Source organism: Pteropus alecto, unplaced genomic scaffold (assembly GCF_000325575.1).
Source record: "Pteropus alecto unplaced genomic scaffold, ASM32557v1 scaffold131, whole genome shotgun sequence".
Lineage (NCBI taxonomy): Eukaryota > Metazoa > Chordata > Mammalia > Chiroptera > Pteropodidae > Pteropus > Pteropus alecto.
The window spans coordinates 25,396,532-25,417,367 of record NW_006434709.1 but is presented as its reverse complement, the minus strand read 5'-3'; the positions used below and the strand labels follow the sequence as shown (position 1 = coordinate 25,417,367).

Here is a 20,836-nt window from a genome sequence, read left to right as displayed (position 1 = left end):
GACTGGTGATTTCCCAGGGAGGCTCTGAGAAAGTAGCTGCTTCAGTGAGTAGCGTCTGCAGACTGAAGCTTTTCATACTCGGTAGCATAGAGCTACCTATCAGCACTGAGATTTCTAGCATTGAAGAATGATTGACACTCTGCACTGTGGCTGCAGCGACTCCAACTCACAACTAGTCACACCAGCTCAACGTGTTCTTTTTAATTATTTACCATTTTGAGGTAGGTATTAGAATACCAGCCATACCTCCTCGGCCCCAGTCTTCTCTGATTCTTAGTTTTCTGAGCCATGAAATAATAATAGTTATATCTCCTCACAGGCAAACTACATAAAAACACCTAGCATCACATCACATAGCAGACACCGACTAATGTTAATCCTGATTTCTTTTTCTGAAATTCTGACTCTAGCCTGAGGCAGAATCTCCAGATCATAAAATCCTGCTTCACCTAAAGGTCCTGTGTACTCAGTTGTAATTCCTCCTTGTCTTTAAATCAGGGGAAGATCATAAGTTGCAGTCAGACTTGGGGCTTTTCCTTCAGGGCATGATTAGACATGCTTCTAGAAAGGAGTGGTGTTGTGGGTGGAGGGGGACTCAAAGAAATGCTTACTCCATGGTTCTCAAACTTCAGGTAGCATGGGAATCATTTAGGGAGTTTATTAAAAATGGAGATACCCGCATTGTCCCTTCCTCAGTGACTGAGGGTCACTGAGTCACTGAGATTCAGACTCATGAACCTACATTTCTAAGTTTTGCAGAATATTCTAATGTGCATCTAAGGTTTGAGAGTCACTGCCCTTTCCGGAAGTTCCTCCCTTCTCACTTTTGACCTGGTTACTCTGGTAGACAGTGGATGGGGTGGGGTGGGGGGGCCAGTTGAGGGCTGTGGTATAATAAAAAAAAATTGGTCTGGCACAGAACCCCCCAAACCCTTAACATCTCTTGAGTGACAAGAATATCTTATGCTAATGAGCATCTGGGTTGGTGAACCCATTCTGGTGCTAGAAAGATGGCACGACAGAGGAGGGCTCGGAAGCTCTGCAGCAATCCCCACCCCCACCCCACTCCTCAGAACTTGCCCTATGCATTTCTTCCACTTGGCTGTTCCTGAGTTATATCCTTTATAATGAATCAGTAAATGTAAGTAAAGTATTTTCCTGAGTTCTGTGAGTCATTCTAGCAAATTATCAACCTGAGAGGACTTTGGGGGAACTCGCAAATTTGTAGTTGGCTGCTGGGCAGAAGTGTGGGTAGCCTGGGTATCCCATTTGCAGCTGTTGTCTGAGCTGGGGACAGTCTTGTGGGACTGAGCCCTTTAACTGGTGAGATTTGACCCTATCTCCAGGTAGATAATGTCAGAATTGAATTGAATTGTTGGGCACCCTTTTGGTGTCACAGAATTGGCTAGGGTGTGTAAAAACAACATAAATTTAGTGTCAGAAGTAGTGTCAGAAAAAAACACACAGGGGCCCCATCACGTCTTGTCTCTTTCTGACTTCACCTGGCCCTTGTATAACCACATATCTTTTTAGAATGTGGTTACGTTCAGAAGAAACACCAATTCCACTATGATTGTCTGACCTAAATTTAGTGTTAATCTTTTGAAAAGGTATAGAAGTGGGACTGAAATTTTCCCCATTCGCGTGTACAAAAAAGAAGGCAGAATTTGCTTACAGGCCTCCAATCTGCTAACTGTAATCCACACCACAGCTAGTGGACAGTCTCTAACGGGCCAAGGAGCAACGGGCCTGCTCTACAGTAGGGTGCAAGCCCATTTGCTGGAATCATCTTATGGACTTGCTGACCACCTTGACTCTGGCTGGACCTCACCTGAGCTGCTTCTTGATCTTTGAAACCTATTCATAGGTGTCTGCCAGACCCCTTGCATCTAGCTAGATTTTTTGCCCTAGTTCTAGTTGGCTATTTATTAGTAGACAAGCCTTTCCTTGTGGCCCAAAGTTGCTGCAAAAAAACTCACTGCAAAAAAAAATTTCCACTAGCATGTTGTCTCAAGTGTCCAGGCAGAGGTTTTGCTGAGCAGACTTTACTGTCCTGGCTTCATGCCTGAGGTGCCAGCTGTGCTGCTGTCCCAGCATTTGTTGTTAAAATGCTATCCCCTCCCCTCCCTTCCTCGCCTTCTTTTCCCTCTCCTCCTAGAGAAACTGCATAGTTTTACCAATCAATGTCTCCTATCTTGGTATACCTGCTGGCACACCTGAAACCGTTTAAAGGGGTCTCATTCTTAGTCTTTTAAAAAATATATGTGGTGATTTTCGACAGGACTTCCTCAGCTAGGACGCTGCGCAACACAAAGTCAGCCTGGCCAACGATTGTCTTAGCCAATTGCAGGAAGGAAAACATGGTCAATTTAGTAAGAGATGGCACTTAATCAAGGGACATGACTGAGGTCCAATGTGCTGTAGAAGTCCAAGTAGAATTCACTGGCCAAATGCTTCTACTCTGAGCAGAGCTGCAAATCATCCACGAAGGAGAAGCTTCCCTGGCACTAAAAAGATGTTTTGCAGCACCACCATTAACTAGTGGAGAGCACCTGCCAGCTGCAAAGTCATCCCCAGGGCCTCAGCTGGGCACTAGTCAGGAGCACACCCCAGGCAGCTCCCAGTCACTTGTCCCCAGAAAGTTTCTTATTATAACAATACTGGGTCAATACTGACTCTTGAAAATACCTCCCTCCAGCTCTAGCTCAGTGTCCTCTTCCAGGACACAAACAGTCCACGTCCTATGCTGACTGATCTACGGTTCTCCATGTCCTTCTTGGGAGCCAGTTCTTTGAGAGTTAAGGAGGAATTCCTCTGTGGCTTGGGTTCTTCTTCCTTTGGCAAAGCCATCACCATCAAAGTGGTTCCCACCTCACACTACCTACCCTCTGGCATAATAAACGTCTCCCACTAGAGCTCTTTCAGATCTTGCCACCTTGATGCTTGGAGTCTCTAGCTCCACACTCAAAAATTTACCATTGCCTGGAGTAGAAATCCTGTCTTCTTCCAGATCCCCGGAAATCATCTGATTCCTTTGTGTTGCGCCTCAGGCAATGCCTGAAGTGTATCTGATACCTGTAGTCCCATCCCAGAGGTATGCTTACAGGTATCTGGCTTCAACCAGACAACCAAGCCACACGCTCACATTCTCATTAGGTACACAGAGTGGAGGAACGTGGTACCTGTTAGAAATCCTCCAAAGTCCCTGGAAAGTATTTATTGAAATACTAACAACTTTAATAAAGTATATGGCAGAGTGCTACTTATGCTCGCATGCCTTCTCTTTCATACTATATTAATAGAACCCCTAGAATAAAGATTATACATTTCTCAACCTATTCTGAAGTTTTATATAATAATGTGAGTAAGTTCTGGCCAATGGGGTATGAGGGAAAGTAATGTGTGAAACTTTCAGGATGTGTCCTTTAAGGAAGGGAGCCTGTTCTTTCTCCAACACTGCTTCTTCTCACTTTCTCTCTTCTATCCTGCTGTTCTAAATGTGGACATGGTGGCATACTTCCTTGGCCAACTGGACTTTAGGACATATCTTACAGATGGTAAAACAACAAGTTAGAGGGAGCCTACATCCCAGATGACCACATTGAGCAGAACTAGTATACTAACCTTGGACCACCTGTTGAGAGAAGCGATCTACCATGGCCCTGAGCATCTCTGAACAGCCTTTTTGGGTATACCAAGAATGTATAATGCTGACCTCTCTTTAGTGGACCATTTCTCAAGACTGAGCTTGCAATGCAAGCTCAAGGCATGAGTTAACATCATCTCTCAGACAAAGAAGAGGCTTGCTTACCACTTACTATAAAAGGGGTAGATTCTAGTTGTAATGCAAACCCACTGTGTGCTTAGTGTCCAACTTGGTTACCTCCATGGGTCTTGGGGGGCATGGGGAATCAGCAAAAACATGATGTGCATCGGCTTGCTATATAGTGAGTAATAAGATCCTTTGTCTCAGACCTAGAAATCTGTGCCTTCAGCCAGCATCTGTGAAACAGCAGTTTATTAGCTTGCAAGTAAGGCAAAAATCCCAGAACCTAACATACCCATCTCTGGACTGTTCTTAGGAAAGAAATCAACTTGTATACTTTCTTAAGCCACTGTTATTTTGGATCTCTCTTACAGGCAGTCAAACCTAATCTTAACTAATCAAAGAGTAAATTTTCAAAGGTCTGATTTGGAAAAAAATAAGAAAGAAAAAGAAACATGCTTATTATTGCTTTTTTTTTTCTCCCTTAACATTGTAATTACAAAAGTCATGCCTGAGGACTTGTGGGACCCTAGTACATCCATTTTCCTGTTATGTCATATTCCATTATATAGATATATCACATTTTTTATTCTGTTTTTCAACTGATGGACCTTAGGTTGTTTCCATATTTTTATTCTTACACATAATACTGCTATAGATATTCTTATGTCCATATGCAAAAGATTATCTAGGGTATATTCCAAGGAATACAATTGCTAGGTCATGTGCCATTGCTGAGCTAACTGCAATTTGGCCTTATTAGATATTGATAAGTAGTTCTCCGGAGTGGTTTATCGATTAAGATTTTCACCAGCTTTGTATGAGAGATGCTTCACATCCCTTCTAGTATCCAAACATTTATTTAACAAATATTTTTCAGTGACCTACTAATCTGTTCTAGGTACTGGGCTATAGCAGTTTAAGGGCCCGCTCTCTTGGAGCTTTCATCTTCTTGGCAGGAGACTTAATAACAAATAAATGAATGAATATATAATAGGTCCAGAGAGGATGAGTGCCTTATTTCCAGGGTCAAGGTCTAGCTGTTCTCCTTGGACCCTTGTTACCCTGATAGTATAAGCAGCTGCAATGCCCTTTTGAGCTAAATGTGACCTAATTCCAGAAACTGATTTTTAAAATTTGTAGTTACCACAAGAATTAGAAGATGAACATTTTACATTGGTGCAATGTATTAGAATTTATACGGTGCTTTGGAATCCATGTTCTCAGCTGACCACAATATTAGGTAACATATAATAAGGAAGTGGTTAAGTGCTCCTATCTCTACAGTCAAGCTGCCTGGGATCAAATCTTGGTTTCCTGACTTACTAACCATGTGACCTTGAGCAAGTTACTGAACTTCTCTAAGTTTCGATTTCTGTATCATGTAATAGTGTCTGACTTACAGGGATACTTATCATGGTACCCAGTAAAATTTTAGCACTATATATTTACTAGCAATCAATTAATAATAATCAGATAGGACAATCATGTGATATTATTCTCATTTTATAGATGAGGAAAGTGAGGTTCAGAGTAGTTAAACAAATTGCCCAGCCAGTAAATTCTGGTGCCTCTTAAACCCAGGTCTGCTCCACTATAACACTGTATTTATTTATGTATCATGCATTCATTCAATAATTATTTAGTGAACATCTAACATTGCCAGTCACTCTGCTTGGTGCTGGGGAATTCTGAAATAATCCTAATATGGTTGATCATCTTTGGGCAGCCCTGAAATTCCAACTACTCTGAGGCCAGTCCCAACACTTTGTTTCATCCTGCTTGTACCGGTAATAAATTTTGAAGATTTTACTGAAGTTCTTATGGAGGATAGAGATGAACATTATATCACATTAGACTGTAAACTCTTTGAAGGTAAGGATCATGTTTTACTTATCAATATACAACCAGCAGAGTGCCTAGCACATACTTATTGAATATTTGACAAATAAAGAACACGTCATACAGCGACATCTACGCCATATTCCTCAGTAACTTCTCACCTGCTCCCATAATGCCTTCCCCAGCAGCTGCTCCAAAATTGTTGATGAAATAGAGTTTGATTGCATTGTGAAGAATTCTACCTCTCATGAACTTGATGGGATTCTTCCAGTTATTTCCGGCTTCCAAATACAAGAAGTTTTCATCTGAAATCAAGTACAGTGATGTTTGGGTTATAAAAAATACATATGTCAAAATATTGTATCAGGAAGCCAACAGTTGAGTAAACAAGAACAACAATAAAATGAAAGATAAGACAGTGCATGCTGAGTACCCAGTGAAGAAAACTGACAATAAATACTACTGGAGTTCAAAACAACAAGAAAACAGGAAGGTGGTAAGATATCAACCTGATTAGAAAGAATCTCTTCCAGGTCTCTTTATACAGACAAACTCTGAGGTACTGTGAGTTGTTTTTATTATTATATCTCAAAGTTTCCTCATAGCAGCTTGACAACGGCTTAAGGCTTTGGAGCTGGCAATCTATGGGCCCAGAGTCTCCTGAGTCCCAAGAACAGCACACCTGCAGTTTCTGTATAGAATGAGAAGATGAAGCCCAGGGTCCCAGCACTCAGATCTCCTCATTTCTGGCCCTCTGCATTCAACTTTGGGGACTAATCTCTTGCTGAGAACAGGACAGACCTTATTCTTCACCTGTGTATCCACCTCTGGGAAAAAGAAAAGGTATCCACTCTAAGTAACTCCCCTTTAATGTAAATGTCACAATTCCTACTCCCTTTATCTCATACCTTCACCCTCAGCCTCTATTCAAAAACAAAAATAAATACCTCCTAGAATTTGACAATGCTTCCTTATCAAGATTATTACCTTGTTTCTGACCTAATCTAGTAAGAAAAATCAAGGGTTGTGCCTGACAGCTGCATTAGCAGAAGGTAGTCCTATTTGACTCAATATATTAAACCGTTAAAAGCGAAAAGAAAATGAAATCAAGAGTGTACTCCTTACATCTTAGACATCATGGTTTGTTTCATTTTCTACCAAGATAAGCTATACAACCTCTCCTAGTGACATTTGGCTTTGGCCATTCCAATGCATTTATTTCTTTCTGTGACAACATAAGCTTGGCAGAACATTGAGAACTGGCGGCTGAGAAAAGAAAATGCAGTCTTCCTGCTCACAGAAAAGACTCTAAGATATCCTTGCTAACACAGCATTGCCAAAACGGCTTGTGTACGAAGCACCCATAAATGGTAAGTGGGCTGATGAGGGTTGCAGAGTTTATGAGAATTTCTGATGAAGCAGCACACAAGAGTGCCTATCAGTTATTGTATGAGTGTGGTGCAGTCTGTAATTTGACTTGTTTGGGTCTTTTTGTTATTATATGTTACACTTCGCTGAAGCCTATTGCAAGCTCTCATTTTCCTTTGCTATCAGAATTCCCCTGCTTCATGAATGAGAATCGAGGCTTTGTGGCAAGAATGCTAAATATTCCTTCCAACTACACAAAGGGCTGAGAGATGGGTTGTTTTATTAGCATCTGCTTCCAGGAACATGATCCCAATTCTCCCAATTTCCTAATCATAGATGCTTTTGGCACTCACCACAGTCTAGTTGGATCCCCTCTGAAATACTTCGGAACCAAACCAAAAGCAGTGTCAAGCAAAGATGAGTATGCAGTCAAGAAAAACATGTTTTTAGGCTTCCAACATCCTCCCTTCCTTCCTAGGCCCAGTACTGTCTAGAGTTGCCAGATTTAGCAAAAACACAGGCTCCTGTATTTTATCTGACAATCCTATTAAGGCCTGTAGTCACTCTATTTTAGTCCTCTGTCATCCAAGCCTATTTCAGGAAGGAAAAAAAAAAATCCCTGAGATTAGGCATCAAAAATTAGAGCAATATTTCTCAAAGTTTGGTCTCATTTAACCTGCATTAGAGTAACCTGGAAACATTGAAAAAGGCAGATTCCTGAGTCTCACCCTGGACTCACAGAATCGGAAATTCCAGAGACAGGCCTGAGAATATGCATTTTAAAAATCTCTTCGCATGCGTCTGAGGCACACTAAAGCATGAGGTTTATTTATTGACCTCAGTGTCTTTCCTCTCCCAGCAGCACATACTTAAAGCCTTTCCCTGCTTATGGAAAGAAGGTAATAAAAGTACAGTATCTGACTTTGATGAGGAATTTAATAAATATTTGTTGCCTTAATCCCTTTTTAAAGAAACTTTGAACTTCAGGAACAACGTGGGTAGGTACTCTTTACCAGTCCCCTGAAGAAAAGAAAGCTGAGGTTGCCTCTGATCACCTCCATATACACTTGACTATTTTTGAGCTTGTCTAGGCTGCTACTTCAGGCCTGCAGCCAGCCAGGAGAGACTTTGGGCACTGGCTCCAGCAGAAATATGTCCAGGGCTCTGCCCTGTGGGACAAACAAAATGGATCTTTAGTGTACAGGGTGTGCCGAGAGGCCTGCAATTATTTACCCTTTCTCTAAACAACCCCTGTACTTCTTTCCCCTCTGAACCAGAATTCCTCCCCCCACAGAATTCCTCCCCCCACCCCCCAAGATCCGTCTCACCGTCCCTAATTCTGCTCTCTGTATTTTCCAGCATTTTATCTGAAAGTCAGCCACCAACATTACTGAACAGCTAGTTCATCGCATGCTGAGAACCACTGCCCGAGAACAGCGTAGAATCCTGCAGATTCAGGATTGGGGTTAGAAAGACTACAGGACCCAAAGTGCAATTTCACCTTTCAAAGACTACCATTCCCAGCATGCAATGCAGCCAGGATTAGCAACGGGGAAAAAAACTGCAAGCCTGGCTGGAAAGTTTGCCTTCAGGTTACCCTCGGGTAAAGGAATGACTTAGAAACGCCCCAGAGGATAAATTCTGCAGGAGTGGTCACTCCCTAAATCCAGGCAAGGAAGAGGAGGAGTCTGAGCTGTTTCCCGCCCCTTCTCCAGTAAACTCCTGTCGTTCTTGTTTGGCTCAGGAGTTCGAAAAGCCAGAAGTAGCAGCACACCCTGAGCTTTCCCCATGGTTTCGGTGACCAGAGCCGTGTTTGGAGACCTGCCCTTAGGGGCAGGGACAGTGGAGAAGTTCCAGCTGCAGTCAGACCTGCTGAGAGTGGACATCATCTCCTGGGGCTGCACTATCACAGCTCTGGAAGTCAAGGACAGGCAGGGCAGATCCTCAGATGTGGTCCTCGGCTTTGCTGAGTTGGAAGGTGGGTTGAACTCTGCCTTGGGTCGCTTGGCCGGCCCCAGGCCCACCGCGCACACGCCCCGGGGGCGGGCTGCTCGTGGAGCAGGGACCCAGGGGAAGGACCTGAGTTGGGACTTTTGTTTGGGACCGTCAGGAATGCTTGGATCCCACTAACTCGCTGTGTTGCGATTCCGTGCTGGGAAAAAGACAGACTGAATGGAAACAGCTATAGGACTTGACCTCTAGTTATCCACTTAGGCTTTGCCTCAGTTAATTTAAAAAGTCAGTAAATGTAAGCGAGAACTCCAGCAACTCTGGAGCGACCTTTGAACTGCCTGATCTTTGGAAGGGCAGGAGAGGAAAATGCGAGGGGGTGTGGCTCCCAGCTCCTTCCCTGTGCCCTTTCGGAAGAAGGAAAATCAAAGACTCCTCTTCTACTTCCTTTTTTTCTTGATCAGATTCTTTGAGGCGTGGTTGTCTCAAATAGCTGGGAGTGCAGATAGCTTATCCACTTAGGTCTAGAGAGGTTAGTGCCCAGCACCCCGTAGCTGCTCAATAACCCTGTAGGTAGGGAATGGAAGGCAGAATACCTACCTACTCACTGTCTAGAAATGAAGTCTCCTTCTAACTAGGGTGGACTTTTATTCTGCTGGAATCTGTGGACAGTTAAGATCACGTATTAATTAATGCATTTAAAAACTTAATTCAGTTATCTCATTCAGTGAGACAGAAAAGGTCCCCACCCTCATGGAGCTTGCAGTTTAGCTGGGGACATAGCTGTTAGCCAAGTAATTATGTAAATAAATAATTACAACTGCAGTTTGATTGCAACAGATGACAATGTACATACTGCTCTCTTGGCACTAGGGTGTAACTAGACAGAAAATGAAATCTGAAATAAAGTTGGCAATAGGAGACTGCTTGAGAATTAATACCCTCTGCTCAGTGTAGGGGTGTGAACAAAATCTGCTAGAGAGGAGGTTTGAGGTTTTCCTTCAGATGTATTTTTTCTGTTTCTTTGGTTCTTTAATATGTAGCATGTCTCATGGTTGGAAGTCAACAGAAAACCCTTGGTATTGGTTTTCCCTTAGGAGACTAAAAATTTCTCTCCATATTCTTAACAGATCGTATTATTACAAGACTATTCCTGAGGATCCTACTCCTTGCCCTCTGGTTGTCTTTATCTACCTTGGAGCTTCCATAGCTTGGCTTGGAGAGGGGGTAGGTAATACTCAGCAGAATTTCTTTGGTAACTTCAGCAAGTCTATTACAGGAGACTCATGAGTAGAAAGGTGCAGGGCCCTACCCTAGAGAAAATCAGCTCCACTTGCCCTCCTTCTCCAAGCCCCCGTGAATTTATGGGGATGGGGGTTCACATCTATCTTCAAAGTCAGAAGGCAAGAGCATTGACAAGTGACAAAAGAGGATTCTTTAGAACCATTTTGCTAAGTCACCTCTCTGTGTTAATAGCATCACCATTTTCTAGGTTGAAACAACCACAAAGAGACTTGACTGGTACAAAATTGCCCATGATGTCAAACAGTTCAATATATGGCCTTTAATTGCAGAGCCAATAAAGAATTTTGGAAATGATAAGCTAAGAGCACCTGCTTTTATCTCATGTCCATCTACGCCTATCATCAATTCAGGAGGTAACTACCCTCCTCCCATACACACACAAACACACACAATCAATTCTTACTATTTTTAGTTCTGACGTGAGTCACATAAATCTTAAAGCACAAAGTATCTCTGGAATTTTTCTAGAATTCATATGAAACGGGTATAATGATGACATGGCATCCGGGAAGCACCAGGCATAGAAGTGCTGATTTTATGAGGGCATTTATACAATTATCTCTATGAGTCTATGGCTCTTGTGGGAGTCTGGCTGAAAGAATTATCCTTAAATATTCTTAAAAGAGGGAAAAAACTAACCCACTCAGATTATACTGATCCGTCTTGTATTGTCTTACCCTCCAAGTTATTAATGTCTCTTGAGAAAGTCAAATAAAATTTTCCTAACCAGGATGCATCACAGGCTTCACAAAAAGCATCTAAAATATTCTAGGTGCTGGACTGAGAGAGACATTTTCATTCCTAGTCTATAATTTAGATAATTTAATTATTTTTAAAAGGAAATCAAGCTGTTTTCAAAAGAGAAGTTGGAAAAAAAGCCCTCAGAGTATCTAATAATACTTCCTAATAAGTTCAGCCATCAAGGTTATTGCAGACAGCCCCTTGTTCCTGATTTAAGGCCCTGTGCTTCAGTTTTTTGTAGATTCTTTTAGTATCACCAAAGATAAAGAAGACTTCATATACGTCATAACAAAAAGCATAATTGCCTCAATCAGAATATAGTCATATGCAGCATAATGGCATTTGGGTAGACGTCAGCTCGCACATACTGTAGTGGAATACCATGTAGCCCAGGTGTCTAGTAGGCTGTACCATCTCAGTTTGCGTAAGTGCACCCTTTGGTGTTTGCGCAATGACAGAATCTCCTAACAGCATGTTCCTGTCGTTAAGCCATGCGTGACTGTAGTACGAAATGGTGCTCTGCACTATTTTGATCAATTCTAGTGTATTAAAACTCAGGTTAAGAAATTGGCTGAACATATCCAATCTCATCTTATCTCGGAAGCTAAGCAGGGTCGGGCCCGGTTAGTAATTGGATGGGAGACCACCTAGGAAGACTAGTTGCTATAGGCATAAAAAAAGAAAAGAAAAGAAAGAAAGAAATTGGCAAAAGGGGTTGTCTTTAAGCAAGGACTCTAGGTAGCTGGGGTACAGGGTAGGAAGAAGATTTAATTTTCACTATATAGCCTTTAAGAATGTCTGAGTATGTTATATAAACAAACTGAGGCAAATAAAGCAATAAGGTGTGACAGAGTAAAAAGTTACTTTCATTGCCATGTCCCAAAAATGCTTTGAATCCTGGGGAAGAGCTAAGCATGGATAATTCCGCAAGACATGGTCCTTTTATAACTGTTGGATTAGATGTGAACTATCTCTACTTTCCCAGATAGATTATATAAACTGCTTGGATGATGGCCATGACCAGAGGTCAGAATGGTTCAGTTTCTCCCTGGGAAAATGAGATCTTTCTTCTGTAGAATACTAAAGAGGTAAATCATACGATCTTTCAGTTACAGGCTGGAAAAAAAAATCAGTCATGCTTCCTGTGAGTTTCTTTGTTATTTTTTACATTTAAAATATTTTAAAATATTTTTCCTCTGCATGTCCCACATGCAGTCATTAGACTTCTTTCAAAACCTGTGATGAGAATATTTGCTTAGAATCAACAAGTATAAACAACCTACCCACACAATCCATAGGATTCCTTCCCCTTCATCTTCTCCCCAGTTAGCACCAAATACTCAGCTATTACCACCATGAGAGCCATTATCGAAAAAACTAGAGAAAAATAAATTTAGTGCTTTTAGAAAACCTGAGTTCATAAGAAGGTAGATGAAAAGGAACCAGTTTAGAGCTTCAGTTTAGTATTACAGACGCCCAAGCGTGCCCTTACCGGAGCATTGAGGATTCCTGGTTTAAATCTGCTTTGTCCCTTAAAGCTATGTGACCTCGGACAAGTTATTTAACGTCTCCAGACCTATTTCCTCACCTGAAACAAATGGATAATGATGATTGAATGTGCTTTGCGCTGTGATGATGTCTAACTATGGTGAACAATTAAAATTTTTATCTCCTTCCTTCCTTTGCCCCCAAATATCTTCCCTCACACTATTTGAACTTTTTATTTTACTTTGTTAAATCTGCAGAAAATGGCATGGAGATTCTGTGACAACCAGTAACCATTTCAAAATATATAAAATATCTGGGATGTTTAAAATGCTTATTAAAGTAACATTTGTTTTCCTCAGAAAGCCAAAGTAAAGTCATTCAGGGTGTGAAGGTTTTGACTGGAACTAGTGTGCAATTTTCTTTGAGACTTTAGGGCACCCTGGCTAAGGTTTGGGCAGTTCAAGGTAGATGTCACAGCTACAATCCTTGGGATGTTAGAGAAGTGGAAAGGGCCACATACCCCATGATTACGCATTTATTAATGTATTCTGACCAGTCCTTTGCCCAGAAAAAGGGACAAACGTTTCCACTACCCTTTAGCCCACATCAGCAATTGATTAAATCTGGATTTGTGGTTTGACTTAGAAGCTTTGTCCTTTTTTGTGGAAAACAGTATTTTCTGTATTTCCAAATAACCTTTTTAGTCATGTCTTATTCAGAATTTGGGGACTGTCCCTTTTTGTAATTCTGATTTGATCTAAAAGCTTAGTAACATGTGAGGATAGAATAAAATCCATTTGTTTCTAAGAGCTTTGGGAGCAGTGGTTTCTGCTCTTTATGGTTTAACCTTTAAAAACTCTTCATCTAAACCAAAGAGCAACAAGTAATTCTTATCTCCCTGGACTTATTAACTAGCTAAAAGTAGTCCCTTCTGCAGGAATTTTTGCAAGCCCATGAGGCAGCAGCCTTGCTGTTGGGTTTGTCTTTGTTGCTAAGCCTATGGCTGAAAGGGAGTAAAGGCTCAGTTTACACTTGTTGAATGAGTCCAGGTAAGAGTCAAAAATAGATATAGCCAAATAATTTTTGAACAAAATTCTGCTTTTCACTTTTTTGAGCTCCTGAAAAGCAAACGAATGCCCCACATTATATGTCATCAGGAAAAGCAAATTAAAACAACAGCGAGACCTATTAGAATGGCCAAAGTTCAGAACGCTGACAATATCAAATGCTGATGAGGCTGTGGAGCAACAGGAACTCTCACTCATTGCTGGTGTGAATGCAAAATGTTACAGCCACTTTGGGAGACAGTTTGGTAGTTTCTTACAGAACTAAACATATTCTAACGATACGATCCAGCAATCACACTCCTTGGTTAAAAACTTATGTCCATACAAAAACTTGCATATGGATGTTCATAGCAGCTTTATTCATAATTACTCAAACTTGGAAGCAACCAAGATGTTCTTCAGCAGGTGAATATATAGCAAAACTGATACATCTAGACAATGGAATATTATTCAGTGCTAAAAAGATATGAGCTATCAAACCACAAAGAGGCAGGGAGGAATCTTAAATGCCTATCACTAAGTGGAAGAAGCTCATCTTAAAAGGCTACATACTGTATGATTCCAACTATATAACATTCTGAAAAGGTCAAATCTGTGCCGACAGTAAAAAAGATCAGTGGTTGCCAGGGGTGAGGAGGATGGGAGGGATGAATAGGCAGCACACAGAAGATTTTTAGGGCAGTGAAAACATTCCATATATTTTAATGGTGGATGAATGTCATTCATTATACATTTGCCTAAACCCATAGAATATACAATACCAAGAGTGAACCCTAATGTAAACTATGGACTTTGGATGATGATGATGTGTCAGTGTAGATTCATCAATTCTAATAAATGTATCACTCTGGTGGGAGATGTTGATAATAGGGGAGGCTAAACGTGTGGAGGCAGGAGGTATATGGGAAATCTCTGTACCTTCTGCTTAATTTTGCTGTGAACTTAAAACTGCTCTAAAAAAATAAAGTCTATTAAAAACAAAAACAAAAGCAGATGGAGCAAAACCAAGAAAATGTTGTTTGGCCCTTTGGGACTCCTTTTGGTGTTTTAAGGGGTTTTAAAGCTACAACTTCAGAAAGAGCAGAGGGTGGGAGCGAGTTGGGAGCTGGTGGGGAGAGTGCCTGGCCTGTGCTAAGAGATGGAGGTAAGTAAAGTCAATTAACCAGAAAGTGTTGTGCTTTCCAAATAATGTGATGCTCAAGAACAGGTGCTCAAGAGCCAGAGTGCCTGGGTTCAAATCCTGATTCTGCTACCAACTGACTATGTGTTTGGGGCAAGTTTCTTAACCTTTCTGCCCTGAGCTTCCACACGTATAAACTGAGGATAATAGTGTCTACCTCATAGACATACTCTGAGGATGAAATGAGTTAAACGTAGAGCACTTAGAGAGTTAGCCGAGACTTAGGAAGTGCTCAACAGATGTTAGCTACTATGGGCATCTATCAGCAGGACTCTGAGGACCTGATTAGCAAGGTCCTCAGATTAGCAAGGACATCAGTCAACCAGGAAAGACCCAGAAGAGAATGATTTAGGTTTCACTTATGACCAGCCAGTTGAGTAATGGGATCCTATGGCCTGTAACTGGCCTAATCAGTTCAGGGTCCATCTCCTGAGAGCAGTTCAGCCATGGTAAAATAGTTCATATTCTTGAATTGCATACTCTTCTGACCCACAGTAGATGTGATGGATACAGAGTACCACAGGAAAGGGGAATGGAATTCTTAGAGTATCCAAGTGAAAAATAGGATAGAAAGTAATCTTGATGATAATACAAAAAATAAACTACCTCCAAACCTTAAGCTCTGCCATTGTCATCTAAACGAAAAGATTATAACATAGAGGAACTTAAAGAGAAGGAAAGTACTGTAATATGCCCGTGCACAAAGCTGTAAATACAAGGATGCCAGACTGCTTTTTAGAGCCCCTCCCCCCACCCCCCCGAAAAGCTGACAACAGCTTATGCTCATCAATATGCCGTGTGGCCATCAAAAGGAATATGGTAGATGGATATGTAGTCACATGGAGAGATCTTAAGACATTCGATAACTGAAAAGTTGCAAAACAATGTATAGTATGATTCTCTTCATATAGAATATGTGTGTTTGTATATTTCTTTGTGCTCATATGTAGTTAACTAAAAACAAACAAAAAATAATGGAAGTGTGCATGCCAAACTGTTAGCAGTGGTTATTACCGGGAAGGAGAGGAGTTGAGAGGTGAAGGGAGGCTTTCATGTTTTACTTGTTATTTATTTATTTTTATGGTGACATTGGTTAATGAAATCCACTAAGTTTCAGCCGTACACTTTAACAGTAAGGCGTATATATATATTTACACTGTGTGTTCGCCTCCCATAGTTAGATTTCTTTCTATCACCACATATTTGACCCCCTTTACCCCGTCTACCTGCCCTTCCTCCCTCCCCCTCTGGTAACCAGTAGTCTGTTGTCCATATCCATGAGTCTCTGCCCTGTTCATTTGTTGCTTTTAGGTTTATATCCCACATATAATCATGTTTTACTCTTTATTAAGGTTGCCAGATTTAGCAAATAAAAATACAGGATGCTCAATTAAATTTGGATTTCAGATTTAAAAAAAATATTTTTAAGTGTAAATATGTGCCATGTATAATAATAATGTGGATATACTTATGCTAATATATTATTCATTATTTATCTGAAATTCAAATTTAACTGGTCATCCTGTATTTCCTCTGGCAAGCCTACTCTATATAATTATGTATTATTTAACACTCTTTAAACGGTATTTTCATATACTAATTGTATGATTTTTAAAAAAAATAAAAAGAGAAAAAAGGATAAGGTAGTTTTTCTCCAGACTGCACAAAAATATACTTTATAGTTAAGAAAATTGATGGCCTAGAAAAAAAGCAGATTATACAGCAGCATGTATACTAAAACCAGAGTTTTATAAAAAGAAGAAAAGCACATATATGCCTATAGTAAAAGACAGAAAGATATATAAGAATTTTAACAGTGATTCTCTCTAATGATGAAATTAGGATGGCTTCTATTTCTTCCTTGTGCCTTATAAAGTTCTTTAAAACTGTTTATTATTTTTGGAAAAGGAAATGGTCATCTGTAAAGAACGCCATTTTTCCGTGCTTCCGTGAGGACCTGGACGTGCCCACGTTCTACTTGTAGATTCCCTCAGAAGAAAGCAGTGGGTAGCAGTGTGAGCTTCACCTTTGGTTTGAAATTTAAAAACTGTCATCCTATGTTCTTGCAGGGTATCTCCAGAAGCAGCCCTACTTTGGAGCAGTGGTTGGCAGGGTAGCCAACCGAATTGCCAAAGGGACGTTCATGCTGGACGGGAAGGAGTATAAGCTGGCTGTTAATAACGGGCCCAACAGTCTGCATGGAGGACTAAGAGGGTTTGATAAGGTGAGTTGGGGGCACTGGACATTGTCCTTACCTGGCATACTTCACAAAGTGCCATCAGGCATACCTTCTGTTTGCCAGGCACAATTCCAGGCCCTGGAGCAAATGCGTTTGGAAAAGTGATATGGGAAAGAGGCTGCTCCCATGGTTTGGGGGAGCAGATGCCCTGGCCCTGTTCTAGGACCCATCCTCCTCTAGCTCATCTGACCATAATGGGCAGGGGAACCCCAAGTGAAAAGATGGCCACCTTTAACTTAGGACGGACAGGGAACGACTAGGGAATGACTTTCTCATAGCATTGGGATCAAGGAGTTGGGTTGACCTTAGGCACGAGAGAAAATGGATTAAAGATAATATCTAACCATTTACCAAACAAAGCATTTGAATAGATTATCTGTCACCCTTACTAGAACCCTGTATTATCACCAAAAGATAAATCACTCCTAAGTCAGGCTGACAGGCCTGAAGCCCTCATTCCTATACTACAACTGCTGGTGTCCTCCGTGGCCACCACCATGGGTGCCCCCAATGCAACACACCTCCCTGTATCTGTCATGAAGCCCCCTTCCCGTGTAGTGTGGTGCTGTATCCAGGCCTACCCTTCCACTGAAGTGCCTCATGCCTCAAAATTACCCGAGATTCCCCCCAGAACCCCCTTTCCACACTAAAACTCCCAAGTGAATCCCTGGAAAAACAAGGTTAGGAGAGCAAAGCAGTCAAACAGCTTCTCCCTGAGGTGGGAATGCCTGGCCTCCTGCTTCCTGGGTGGGAGTCTGCTAGTTAACACCCCCAGTGACTCTCTTACTAGTCTGATTTCAGGCCGTGAGGGAGATTTTTTTGGTAGTTAACTTTCCTTTAAACTTTACATTTTATCACCCAGGTTATTCCTAGAGAAGAGCCAGAGAAGACAGGGACATGTATGACAGTTAAGGGTCACAATTTCTTTTCTGCTTCTGACCACCACCTGCCCTGTTGAAGGAAGTTGGTCACTCTGTTTCCCCTGTCCCTCCAGCTTCCTAGAAGTAGACTGCCCCATCAGCCCCCTCTCCTCAATGATGGGACACCTCATCCCAGGGGGGCATGAAGGCAGAGCATCTCTAGAATATGTCAGGTCTATAGGAAAACCCCAACCAGAGGAAGTTAGGACGAGGATCTTCACAGGATCCTCAGAACAGCACCTTGTTCTAGCTTGTTAATGCTTCCTCTATTCTACATCGGTGTTGTCTGTGGTGTTGCTTAACATGTATGTCCTGTATAAACATAGCAAATAATGAATATACATATATACATATCCTTGAATGCAGTGTGCCTACTGCGCCCCTTCTGTGAACCGAGGAGCGTAACAGGATAGGGATTTCTTAGGTTCACAATATAGTGAGGGGGTGGGACCCTTCCATAAATAACTATTATAGGTGGACAACAATATAGACACCAGTGACAGAGGAACTGGGCATGGACAAATTAACAGCAACTGGGGAGGTGGGATTTGAACTGCCCTTGAAGAAAGGATAGCATTATAGTCAATATGTGGATATTGGAGAGAATGACTTTGCAACAGCCCTGAGAGAGGTGGAGAAAGACTTGGAATGTTATCATGGAGCCACTGGAAGTTTTGAACAGTATGTTTTGACATAGTAACATGAGCAGTATCAGATGAACTTCATTTTAAGTTGTGTTTGATCTCAACGGGTACTGAATAATTGCTGGTTTGGAGGTCTGTGTTTTTCTATTTATGTCAATACATTTTTATAAAAGATGAAATTTGAACAAACCGAGAGGATTAGAAATTGTATAAGTAGGCCTAAAGGTGCAAATTCGGAAATTGTCTGGAAATTTGAAAACTACAGGGTCAGGGAAATCCTTCCATGAATAGGAATTATACCATCTGTGGAATTCTACTTGTCTGATAATATCACTTTACATGAAAATATTTCCATTCCGTATCTCCATTCTCTAAAGGAGAAAAACTAGATAGCAAGTTAAGAACATTTTCTTTCAAATATTTTACTCCTAAAATTTTCCATTTGGGGGATTCTTTTTTCCTTTCTTTAATCACACATATAACAGACTTTACATCTTAAGTTGTTGTAGCCGCCAGCCCCCGAAAGACACACGGACCACCAGAAATCAGTGAGTTATAGGAAAAACACTCATTATTCAGCCGGCTGGGTCTGCCAGGGGTACGCAGACCACAAATTAAGCAGCCCCGAAATGTAGAGGTACAGGGTTTTTAAGCCTAAAATTCCATTCTTCATTCTGTCTAAACACAAAGGTCTATTTCTCTTCTATTCATTACCTGTCGACCCACAGGTCGGGTATGCAAGCGGGGGTACAGAAGCAGAAGGCTTATTGTTAGAATGTTATGTTCCCATGTGGGATAGCCTATGTTCCCATGGGCGATAGCCAAGCAGTAATTTTCCAGCCAGCACAAAGTGTCTTGAAAGTTCAACATTTCTGGGAGATAATTAGGGTGCGAAATAAATTTTTTACTAAGGTCAGTGAATTTGTTTTAAATACCAGCTGCTTTCACCGTAGGTGTAGGCAGAGACCTCCGTTCCCGCTGGGCTCCCCTTCCTGGCAAATGCTGTGTCAATGAGAGAGATCCAGGCCATGCCAGGAGTGGGGGGAGGCGGGGCAGAGCCTGGGCTCATAGGCCATTTCTCTGTCCCACAGAAGTTTTATGTTTCAAGTCCATTTGGAATGACAGTGTTTGGCCTCAACTCTTATGTTGAAAATGGAGATTTGAATAAAACATCCACTGAAACTAAGATGTGGAATAGTGTAGGCTGCCAGGCCTGAGTTTGAATCGTAGCTCTGTCCCTAATTACATGTATGACTTTAAACAAGATTTTTTTTCCCCCTTAAACAGTAGGCATGAAGTCTGAAAGGGTTCTACACCACTCCCCTGGGATGTGGAGGGTGGAAGTGGGCAAGTTAACTCTACTAAACTTAATTTGCTCATCTGCAAAATGGGATTAATAACATTACTTGGAGCCATATGAAATTGCCACTGTTCAACTATTTTGACCTACAAAGATGTAAAAAATTTTTTTTTTTTTTGGTTCCACCAGATTCTTACCTTGGAAAATGATTTATGTAAAGTACCAGGTCAGTGGCTGGTGAGCACTCAACAAATGGAAGTCTCATGTCTGCGAGATACTTTTACTAGTGACTCCAGGGCTCCCCAAAGGGACTGGGGGCGGGGGGGTGTCTCTGGACACCTTGTCCTTTGATAGTGTAAAATAAGGGAACAGGATCAGACTGCTTGGTTCAAATCCACTGTCTTACTAGCTATGTGGCCTGGGACCAGCAATTTATCCTTTCTGAGCCTCAGCTCTCTCATCACAAAATGAGGATAATGGTATCTACATTAAGTCAGCTCTGAGACAGATAAGATAATGTCTGTGAAGTTTCTAGCAAAGTGCCTTGGCTCATAATGGAAACTCCCTTCCCGTAAGTGTAATCTTGGAGCCCCTAGGGCAACGTTGAGAGAAATCACTGTTAATCCAAGATTCAGAAAACTTTTCTTCATATTTTTCTTGTAACTCTTAAAATCATATTTTCCAGAACTAGAAAAAACTTTCCAGCTCATTTTTTTTCCAAACCCTTTATTTTATGGATAGGATTGAAGTCCAAAGTCAGTGAGCTAGGGACAAACCTGGCCCCAAATCAGGACTCTTGACTTGTGAGCGAGAACTCTACCTATTGGAACGAGGGCTTTCTTATTTGTTTGGAACTCTGCCCAGGGAACACAGATAACCTCGTGGTGTTTTTTTATAAATATTTGTAAATAGTACCCTCGAGAGAGGGGGGCTGATTTATTAAGGTTATTTTTAATACTATTAGCAGATAGTTATTGCTCAGAATGTGGTGCTGAGATTTTTTTAAGTCTCAAAGAAGGGGAAGAA

General features: G+C 41.3%; 2 protein-coding genes across 2 annotated transcripts in view; one reads left to right on the top strand and one right to left on the bottom strand.

Annotated features, from left to right (window-relative positions):
* Positions 1-8,443, bottom strand: part of HNRNPLL (heterogeneous nuclear ribonucleoprotein L like) — a 68,863-nt gene extending 60,420 nt beyond the window's left edge. The window contains exons 1-2 of the mRNA XM_025045074.1: positions 8,305-8,443; positions 5,770-5,913 (exon numbers count right to left, since the gene is read on the bottom strand). Coding sequence (XP_024900842.1) covers positions 5,770-5,835 — 66 coding nt within the window. The 5' untranslated portion in view covers positions 5,836-5,913; positions 8,305-8,443. The remainder of the gene's footprint in view (positions 1-5,769; positions 5,914-8,304) is intronic.
* Positions 8,444-8,518: 75 nt separating this feature from the next.
* GALM (galactose mutarotase) overlaps positions 8,519-20,836 on the top strand; it is a 47,265-nt gene continuing 34,947 nt past the window's right edge. The window contains exons 1-2 of the mRNA XM_006909663.3: positions 8,519-8,954; positions 16,777-16,931. Coding sequence (XP_006909725.1) covers positions 8,765-8,954; positions 16,777-16,931 — 345 coding nt within the window. The 5' untranslated portion in view covers positions 8,519-8,764. The remainder of the gene's footprint in view (positions 8,955-16,776; positions 16,932-20,836) is intronic.